This window comes from Mya arenaria, chromosome 3, assembly GCF_026914265.1.
Source record: "Mya arenaria isolate MELC-2E11 chromosome 3, ASM2691426v1".
NCBI classification, from domain to species: domain Eukaryota; kingdom Metazoa; phylum Mollusca; class Bivalvia; order Myida; family Myidae; genus Mya; species Mya arenaria.
Window position 1 is genome coordinate 87,966,534 of NC_069124.1, and position 10,730 is coordinate 87,977,263.

General features: G+C 42.2%; 2 protein-coding genes across 2 annotated transcripts; both read right to left on the reverse strand.

The window, feature by feature from the left end:
* Positions 1-4,355: 4,355 nt before the first annotated feature.
* Positions 4,356-4,931, reverse strand: LOC128226381 (uncharacterized). Its single transcript, XM_052936258.1, has one exon. The coding sequence runs from the start codon at positions 4,929-4,931 to the stop codon at positions 4,356-4,358; it is 576 nt and encodes a 191-aa protein (XP_052792218.1).
* Positions 4,932-5,931: 1,000 nt separating this feature from the next.
* On the reverse strand, positions 5,932-6,723 carry LOC128226382 (adhesive plaque matrix protein-like). The gene has a single exon (XM_052936260.1). The coding sequence runs from the start codon at positions 6,721-6,723 to the stop codon at positions 5,932-5,934; it is 792 nt and encodes a 263-aa protein (XP_052792220.1).
* Positions 6,724-10,730: the final 4,007 nt, after the last annotated feature.

A 10,730-nucleotide genomic window follows, 5' to 3' on the forward strand; every position in this document is an offset into this window, starting at 1 on the left:
AACTCGTACCTTCAGTGACCGTCAGTAACTCGTACCTTCAGTGACCGTCAGAAACTCGTACCGTCAGTGACCGTCAGATACTCGTACCTTCATTGACCGTCAGAAACTCGTACCTTCAGTGACCGTCAGATACTCGTACCGACATTGTCCGTCAGAAACTCGTACCTTCAGTGACTGTCAGAATTTCGTACCTTCAGTGACTGTCAGAAACTCGTACCGACATTGACCGTCAGAAACTCGTACCTTCAGTGACCGTCAGTAACTCGTACCGACATTGACCGTCAGATACTCGTACCTTCATTGACTGTCAGAACGTGTACCTTCAGTGACCGTCAGAGACTCGTACCGACATTGACCGTCAGAAACTCGTACCGACATTGACCGTCAGAAACTCGTACCTTCAGTGACCGTCAGAAACTCGTACATTCAGTGACCGTCAGAAACTCGTACAAACATTGACCGTCAGATACTCGTACCTTCAGTGACCGTCAGAAACTCGTACCTTAAGTGACCGTCAGAAACTCGTACGTTCATTGACCGTCAGAAACTCGTACATTCATTGACCGTCAGAAACTCGTACCTTAAGTGACCGTCAGAAACTCGTACGTTCATTGACCGTCAGAAACTCGTACATTCATTGACCGTCAGATACTCGTACCTTCAGTGACCGTCAGAAACTCGTACCTTCATTGACCGTCAGAAACTCGTACCTTCAGTGACCGTCAGAAACTCGTACCGACATTGACCGTCAGATACTCGTACCTTCAGTGACCGTCAGAAACTCGTACCGACAGTGACCGTCAGAAACTCGTACCTTCAGTGACCGTCAGAAACTCGTACCTTCAGTGACCGTCAGAAACTCGTACCGACATTGACCGTCAGATACTCGTCCCTCAGTGACTGTCAGAATGTGTACATTCAGTGACCGTCAGAAACTCGTACCGACATTGACCGTCAGAAACTCGTACCGACATTGACCGTCAGAAACTCGTACCTTCAGTGACCGTCAGATACTCGTACCTTCAGTGACCTTCAGAAACTCGTACCTTCAGTGACCGTCAGAAACTCGTACCGACATTGACAGTCAGAAACTCGTACCGACATTGACAGTCAGAAACTCGTACCTTCAGTGACCGTCAGAAACTCGTACCTTCATTGACCGTCAGAAACTCGTACCGACATTGACCGTGAGATAGTCGTACCTTCAGTGACCGTCAGAAACTCGTACCTTCATTGACCGTCAGAAACTTGTACCTTCAGTGACCGCCAGAAACTCGTACCTTCAGTGACCGTCAGTAACTCGTACCTTCAGTGACCGTCAGAAACCCGTACCTTCAGTGACCGTCAGAAACTCGTACCTTAAGTGACCGTCAGAAACTCGTACCTTCAGTGACCTTCAGAAACTCGTACCTCCATTGACTCTCAGAAACTCGTACCGCCATTGACTCTCAGAAACTCGTACCTTCAGTGACCGCCAGAAACTCGTACCTTCAGTGACCCTCAGTAACTCGTACCTTCAGTGACCGTCAGAAACTCGTACCTTCAGTGACCGTCAGAAACTCGTACCTTAAGTGACTCTCAGAAACTCGTACCTTCAGTGACTCTCAGAAACTCGTACCTCCATTGACTCTCAGAAACTCGTACCGCCATTGACTCTCAGAAACTCGTACCGCCATTGACTCTCAGAAACTCCTACCTTCAGTGACCTTCAGAAACTCGTCCCGCCATTGACTCTCAGAAACTCGTACCGCCATTGACTCTCAGAAACTCGTACCGCCATTGACTCTCAGAAACTCGTACCGCCATTGACTCTCAGAAACTCGTACCGCCATTGACTCTCAGAAACTCGTACCGCCATTGACTCTCAGAAACTCGTACCGCCATTGACTCTCAGAAACTCGTCCCGCCATTGACTCTCAGAAACTCGTACCGCCATTGACTCTTAGAAACTCGTACCGCCATTGACTCTCAGAAACTCGTTCCGCCATTGACTCTCAGAAACTCATCCCGTCATTTACCGTCAAATGGAAGTTGTCTTCGTTTTATAATTGTTTTTTTCCAAGAATTCAATTATATCAACAATAAAATTATTAGCTGCATTGCTTATTCAAATGCAACAATAATATTTGTTAACTATGTACAGCTACGTCTTCGTATATGTTAGAGTTCATTTTGGCGATCTACATAAATTGGTTGTGTTCAACGTCAAATATGGAGCTACAGTGAAATGGGTAAACCCTCGTTTGTCATTTGTACACAAATAAGTGCGAACACCAAATAACAACGGGATTGCTTGTGCCAAACAATGTTTCCATGAAACATAAATACTTGTTCTGCTTCTCTTCTTTCCATTTCCTTGCAGAAACATTAATCTAAAAGAAGCTGTTCGAGTGTATTTGTGTGATTACAATTATTTATCTGTATTCACTACAGGTAGTGAAGATGTAACAGTCAACCGTTCCTGCCCCATAAATCGCAATTAAGCGTTTTCTCCAGGAAAATATCAAATAATCATGATGGGTTTCTTCATGCGCAAACGGCAGTCAGCAGGGACACAGAAATAGATGATTTAGTGTCGAATCATCTCAACCACTGGTTTAAGATTGCCTCCAGAAAATCAAAGCCAGACTTAAGGGATAATTAACAACAAACAGTGTTTAATATATATATTTTTTCAAAGTAGTATTTTTAAAGGTGGATGTAACTCCTGAACAAAATGCTTCCTTCAAACAAAAGGAAGGGCAAGTGAAAATAAGTCCAGAAGTAACTGTTGTTGTTTTTTGCAAAGCAAGAATAACTGATATTAAGAGTTGTTTGTGAGGTGTGTAGGTACAGCTGGGTTTACACAAGGAAGCACGCACAGCACCATAGCCGAGCCTTCCAAACTCGCGCAAGCTGCCAACACTGGGAAGAATACCTTTCATGTTTGTGTATCGCGGTATGTTGTTAATCTCTCAGGAGCAAGACTGCTTATGTTTATAGTAACCCTTGGAACGTTTACTTAAAAGCTCCACAGAAACATGACGCATTAGTTCGTGTGAGACGATGACAGGAATGTTGTATCTGCTGAGTAATATATATATATATTATGAACATGCATGTTTAAAGCTAACTGTATCTAAGTACACTAAAACAAATATGTGCATATATTTTATCATAAACTTCGTCTATTGAATCATTTGCATTTGGGTTGATGTTAACGATATTGTACTGGTCCTTGATCTCGCCGACCTCGAAAACACTTCATCATATTTGTCCGTAAAACTGCGCCCGTTGGTGCCGTTATTAATGACATTATAAAAGAGAAATCTAGCGCGCCGGGTCGGAAACTGATCGATACGCCCTTGTATGATTCCATTATCTTCCCCATTTCCCCCGTGCCAACTTCATCGTGCTGTTTTCTCGTGCTAGACAAATACCGTTCCCGCTAATTGCCGGCTCTGGCAGACATGAACTCATTTTATGTTTTATTTATTGGGAAGCTTAAACAATTTGTTACGATGAGGATGTTTCTGATAATTGTCACTGTTCGTGTCGACATAATTAATGCAGTTATTGTTTTCGTTCTCATTATTTCGTTCATTGTTGTCTAGGACATGTCTCACATAACAGTTCATCTATATAAACCCTCAAAATGCTTGTAAAGCATGCTTTTGACATATCTACTTTAAGGTCCTCTGCAGTTAATTGCATACAACTTTGTTAAGTTGTCCAAGCGTTATCTTTTGGTTAGTTTTCACATTTAAATGATTTCATTTGTTAAAAGTCATTAATGGATAAATATTGACCAATAGATACCCATTTCGGTCAACTTTTACCAAACCAAAGAATTAACCACTTTATCACAATTGGCTGTTGAAGTCCACGGTTCTCGGAGTAGGTATGGCCGTGTTTGTCCTCAGCAATGCACCTAAAGGCGTCTCACACGATAGACGATTGCATTAAACCTCTCAGATATTAGCTGTTTAATGATTAAATATACTAACAACTTCCCTGGAAATTGGAAATTACCGGTTAAAACAGTGTGTTATTCGAGAAATAAATTAAACACTGTCTGGTCGACTGCGATATTCAAGTATTTTCGTTGAGGAAAAATACGCAAACACCGATCGTATTTTGTCAAAATCCAGATTAAGTTGCAATTATGCGATTGACTTAGGAACTTTGGGTACATTCAAATATACCTTTGTCCATAGATTAACTAAGGTATTTATAGTAGCGTTGGCTGAGCTTAAATACGTTAACGAATTGAAGATCGCTTAAAGCAGATTATAGGGGCATGAATTGTAAAGAAACATTCATTTTGTTAAGTATCTCAATAATTGATGTTCCTGGCAGATTTTCAACAGCAGAACTCAAGAGACAATTGAAGAGTTGAGTTTCAAATATCTGTAATACAATTTGTAAGCCAATACATCCATAATCAACATGGTCTCTGTTGAGCTTAGTTTTATTACAACATTGGCATAATGCCTCGTTTTATTTGCGGGAGCAAGAAACTTTCCAATGAATCGGGGAGGCTGGTCTGTATGGTATGGTGGAGAGGCTGGTCTGTATGGCACGGTGGAGAGGCTGGTCTGTATGGCATGGTGGAGAGGCTGGTCTGTATGGCACGGTGGAGAGGCTGGTCTGTATGGCACGGTGGAGAGGCTGGTCTGTATGGTATGGTGGAGAGGCTGGTCTGTATGGTATGGTGGAGAGGCTGGTTTGTATGGTATGGTGGAGAGGCTGGTCTGTATGGTATGGTGGAGAGGCTGATCTGTATGGTATGGTAGAGAGGCTGGTCTGTATGGCACGGTTGAGAGGCTGGTCTGTATGGCGCGATGGAGAGGCTGGTCTTTATGGTATGGTGGAGATGCTGGTCTGTATGGCACGGTTGAGAGGCTGGTCTTGTCTGTATGGCAGTGTAAAGAGGCTGGTCTATATGGCATGGTGGAAAGGCTGGTCTGTATGGTATAGTGGAGAGGCTGGAATGTATATCATGGTGGAAAGGCTGGTCTCTATGGCATGGTGGAGAGGCCGGTCTCAATGGCATGGTTGGGTTGCTGGTCTCTATGGCATGGTGGAGAGGCTGGTCTCAATGGCATGGTTGGGTTGCTGGTCTATATGGCATGGTGGAAAGGCTGGTCTGTATGGTATAGTGGAGAGGCTGGAATGTATATCATGGTGGAAAGGCTGGTCTCTATGGCATGGTGGAGAGGCCGGTCTCAATGGCATGGTTGGGTTGCTGGTCTCTATGGCATGGTGGAGAGGCTGGTCTCAATGGCATGGTTGGGTTGCTGGTCTATATGGCATGGTGGAAAGGCTGGTCTGTATGGTATAGTGGAGAGGCTGGAATGTATATCATGGTGGAAAGGCTGGTCTCTATGGCATGGTGGAGAGGCCGGTCTCAATGGCATGGTTGGGTTGCTGGTCTATATGGCATGGTGGAAAGGCTGGTCTGTATGGTATAGTGGAGAGGCTGGAATGTATATCATGGTGGAAAGGCTGGTCTCTATGGCATGGTGGAGAGGCCGGTCTCAATGGCATGGTTGGGTTGCTGGTCTATATGGCATGGTGGAAAGGCTGGTCTATATGGCATGGTGGAGAGGCTGGTCTCTATGGCATGGTGGAGAGGCCGGTCTCAATGGCATGGTTGGGTTGCTGGTCTCTATGGCACGGTAGAACGGCTGGTCTCTATGGCATGGTGGAGATGCTGGTTTCTATGGCATGGCAACAGTCGGATCTGTATGGCATGGTGGGGAGGCTGGTCTGTATGGCATTTTGGAGAGGCTGGTATCCATGGAATGGCAGAAGGCGGGTCTGTATGACATGGTGGGGAGGCTGGTCTGTATGGCAAGGTGTAGAGGCTGGTTTATATGGCATGGTGGAGAGACTGGTCTGTATGACGTGGTAGAGAGGCGGGTCTGTATGACATGGTGGAGAGACTGGTCAGTATGACATGGCGGAGGGACTGGTCTGTATGACATGGTAGAGAGGCGGGTCTGTATGACATGGTGGAGAGGCTGGTCTGTATGGCATGGTAGAGAGGCTGATCTGTATGGCATGGTGGAGAGACTGGTCTTTATGACATGGTGGAGAGACTGGTCTGTATGACATGGTGGAGAGACTGATCTGTATGACATGGTAGAGAGGCGGGTCTGTATGACATGGTGGAGAGACTGGTCTGTATGCCATGATAGAGAGACTGGTCTGTATGACATGGCAGAGAGGCTGGTCTGTATGACATGGTAGAGAGGCTGGTATGTATGACATGGTAGAGAGGCGGGTCTTTATGGCATGGTAGAAAGACTGATCAGTATGACATGGAGGAGAGTCTGGTCTGTATGACATGGTAGAGAGGCGGGTCTGTATGACATGGTGGAGAGACTGGTCTGTATGCCATGATAGAGAGGCAGGTCTGTATGGTATGATGGAAAGGCTGGTATGTATGACATGGTAGAGAGGCTGGTATGTATGACATGGTAGAGAGGCTGGTATGTATGACATGGTAGAGAGGCGGGCCTTTATGACATGGTGGAGAGACTGATCTGTATGACATGGTGGAGAGTCTGGTCTGTATGACATGGTAGAGGGGCGGGTCTGTATGACATGGTGGAGAGACTTGTCTGTATGACATGGTGGAGAGACTGGTCTGTATGACATGGTAGAGAGGCGGGCCTTTATGACATGGTGGAGAGACTGATCTGTATGACATGGTGGAGAGTCTGGTCTGTATGACATGGTAGAGGGGCGGGTCTGTATGACATGGTGGAGAGACTTGTCTGTATGCCATGATAGAGAGGCAGGTCTGTATGGTATGATGGAAAGGCTGGTATGTATGACATGGTAGAGAGGCTGGTATGTATGACATGGTAGAGAGGCTGGTATGTTTGACATGGTAGAGAGGCTGGTATGTATGACATGGTAGAGAGGCGGATCATACAAGAGAGGCTGGTATGTATGACATGGTAGAGAGGCTGGTATGTTTGACATGGTAGAGAGGCTGGTATGTGTGCCATGGTAGAGAGGCTGGTATGTATGACATGGTAGAGAGACTGGTCTGTATGACATGGTAAAGAGGCTAGTCTGTATGACATGGTAGAGAGGCTGGTATGTATGACATGGTAGAGAGGCTGGTATGTATGACATGGTAGAGAGACTGGTATGTATGACATTGTAGAGAGGCTGGTATGTATGACATTGTAGAGAGACTGGTATGTATGACATTGTAGAGAGGCTGGTCTGTATGACATTGTAGAGAGACTGGTCTGTATGACATGGTAGAGAGACTGGTCTGTATGACATTGTAGAGAGACTGGTCTGTATGACATTGTAGAGAGACTGGTCTGTATGACATTGTAGAGAGACTGGTCTGTATGACATGGTAGAGAGACTGGTCTGTATGACATTGTAGAGAGACTGGTCTGTATGACATGGTAGAGAGACTGGTCTGTATTACATGGTGGAGAGGCTGGTCTGTATGACGTGTTGGAGAGTTTGGTCTGTATGGCATGGCATGACTCAACCAATGTAGAATTATATAGGCGTTCAGTCCACTTCAACATTAGATTTGAATATGAAGTTGACATTAAAGCATGTAGTCTTAGGAGCATTGTACTCTTAAAAGGTACTAACGGTGTAAACGATCTTCTTTTCTTCAGGTGGTATTTGGAGTGATAATGCCAAAATGTAACTACCATGATACCTTCTTTAGAGGGCAAGCGTGAAGTTTTATGTAGAGTTTGAATATTAAGACTCCATTGATGTATTTTTGTGTTAACTATCATATCATTATACGAAATATTTTCCGTTCATATTCTCGCATGAAAACCATGTCCATAAACAACCATTCAAAAGAAGCTGCCTACTGATTATTTATAATTACCAGCATTAATTTATGTTTTAATCCAAGCTACCGCCACAGTAGACTCGTTTTCTAGCTATTTCAGCATATCTAATTATTTTCCTTTGAGTTGGGGCACTAAACTTGAACAATACAAACCGCAGTGGGAAAATGCCACTTTTGAAGTGTAGAAACTGAACTATTTTAATCTCCCCTTTGAGTGTGGCAATGTAACATGAGTCGCCATTTCAGCCCAACGTTTCAGTGTCAGTATTAAGTAGCTTTTGATAATTTTCTTCACAATGTTTAGGCTTATGTCCTGTCACTTATGTTAATCACTGCAGAGAAGACATATTATACCAAACTGTAACTTTATTGTACAAATGAACTTAAAGCCCCCATAAACTGTTTTTAATTGCCCATAAATGTAGGGAAAAAACTAGAGTAGCTTATTTGATATGAATATCATAAATGTGACAAAATTGCTTTAGTAACTTTGCTCGATTACAAAATATAGTAATATTTTGATTCAGTGTTCTATTGTATTTTCTAAAGCACTTCATGGATATATAGCAGGTATTTGTTTATTTCAGAGTAAGATCGTATTTTATTTCACGAGTGTCATAGAAAAACATATTTTCGCGAGTGACGAAGCCACGAGTGAAAATCTAGTTTTTCTATGATCACGAGTGGAATAAAATACAATCTTACACTGAAATAAACAAATGTTCTGTTTCTTTTATGCTTACTTTCCGAGTTTTATAACATTTTGAAAGGTCGAATATGTTGGCAAAACAATTGCGGATAATCATTGGATATAAACATTTTTCTTAGTTTTAGAGTGTGTTTCATGATATATGGCTATTCGGTCATCTTACTGTCAGAGACAAGTCTGTTTTGCTTGAAAACAGGTCGATTTCCAGGTAATGATGATGACCACGCTAGTTTGTCGACAAATTTTGATCAAGGGGAAGAACATGTAACTACAATGGATTTTAAAAGTAGTTCTCAAATTGATATTTTCACTGTTGTAATTTCACTGATAAAACCCCATATCTCATCGAAAAGCATGAAAGAAACATGGCCCATGAAGTTTCTAGTTATTATCTTTGAATGAATCAATATATAACTAAATCAGCTTTTGGTATTGAAGATATTGACAAAGTATTTAAGTGTTGTTTAAGCGATATGAATAGATTGAATGTCAACACTCTCCAAACAATTATTATGCAACAGTTAATATTTATTTTTGCATTCCTAACCTATTAAATCGGCATTAGCCTGACGCAGTCTGCTGCCAAAGTAAAATAAATATTAATATAACTAAGAGTTGGTGCAAAGTGCAAACAGCCAAAGAACACTTTCGTCATAGTCCCTAAAATCGTGACCAACCTTGATTCGCAGCCATCTTTGTTTTTACCTGGTTATCACGTGAAATGCGCGTATCTGCAAGCCTATGATGTCATTTTTACTACGAACTAATGCACCAGTCAATTGTAACCAAGGCCCCCCAAGGTTCGGGGGTATACCGGGGATAGCCGGAGAAACGGGCCGTGTTTTTACCTTTCAGTTGGCCCCGCAGTGCCGTGAATGCGATAGTTTTGTCTTCCAGCCAAATATAGCGGGGAATGGGCTTTACCTTGAGCCCCTTGGGTTCGGGGGAATTTGGCGGGGGTTTCGCGAGCAATTCGTCCCCGCAGAGCGGGAACTTTGCCCGGGCTTGGCTGGACCGAAGGTCAAAGTCCCCGCTATTCTCCGGACCTGGGGGCCGTGGTTACAATTGACTGGTGCATAATTACAAGAGTAGATGCTTTCAAACTCGCGAAAATATGTATTTAAAACAGATAAATTCACTACAAACAATGGTTAACACTGCAACAACGTAGTTTTACTAATCCCAAATTAAATGCCATAGAAACCAACCATATTTTCCACAAAACATCCTTAAACATTCGCTGGTTATTTCGTCTGCTTTGTATACATTTTTTTCAATGACAGTCACGTGATCTAAATTCTTTTACTAAGGCAATGCAAAATTATGATATGTGTTTTCATGACCCATAGTCTTAGTGTCAAAATAAAGAAATTATTGAACGTTAATTTCTGTTTTAGGCGCATCGTTAAGCAGTGATAAAGCAGTACATAATTTATTTCCAATTGCCCTTAAACATGCTTATATGTACAAAATGATCAGAGAGGAAGGCACTTATTTCAGTGTCCCTGAAAAAACACTTAGAGACAGATTTGTCGTGGGGGTAAATTATACTATCCCCCACTACGAGTAATTTGACATGATTTAATGTTTATGTTTACAAAATACTGTAAAAAAATTTATTACAAGTTGAAATTTTGAAATTATCATTTTTAAAGGTATGTTTGACTGTTTTTCTCAAAAAAACAATTGATCAAAATAGTGTTAGCCTAATTAAAACCTGCTGACCTAGATTACGTCAGAGCTCGCGAATCTAGGTACTAGAATTAAGATGGCGGCCTAGTTTCAGTGTCTGTACTCTATTCACATTTAAAGAACTTTAGCGAACACGTTGTATATTATCTTTTTGGACGTGTGTGTTGTAAACATCAAAAAAATAAATATCAACATTAAAGTTATGGAAGCCAGAACTAATTATTTACGTGAACTTCTGACCTGTTGTGCTTAAATACTTAGGGAAATATGGATAAATAATTGACATGTCTGACAAAAGTAATTGAATTATTTCATTGTTTTGCTCAACATATTTTTTTATTTATTCCTTACATCCGCGAATCATGGTTAGTCGAGGATAATAAAATCAATTCATTATTAGAATTCAACCTAGATTTTCAGCCAATGAAACTGCAGATAAGCTATTATTGAGTAGTAGACTTAATCATTAAGTATTTCAACTCGCGCGTGAACTCACGT

Excerpts from the sequence above, each read along its gene's own strand:
- LOC128226381 (XM_052936258.1), bottom strand. The coding sequence starts at position 4,931 with ATGCCATATAGACCAGCCTCTTTACACTGCCATACAGACAAGACCAGC.
- LOC128226382 (XM_052936260.1), bottom strand. The coding sequence starts at position 6,723 with ATGTCATACAGACCAGACTCTCCACCATGTCATACAGATCAGTCTCTC.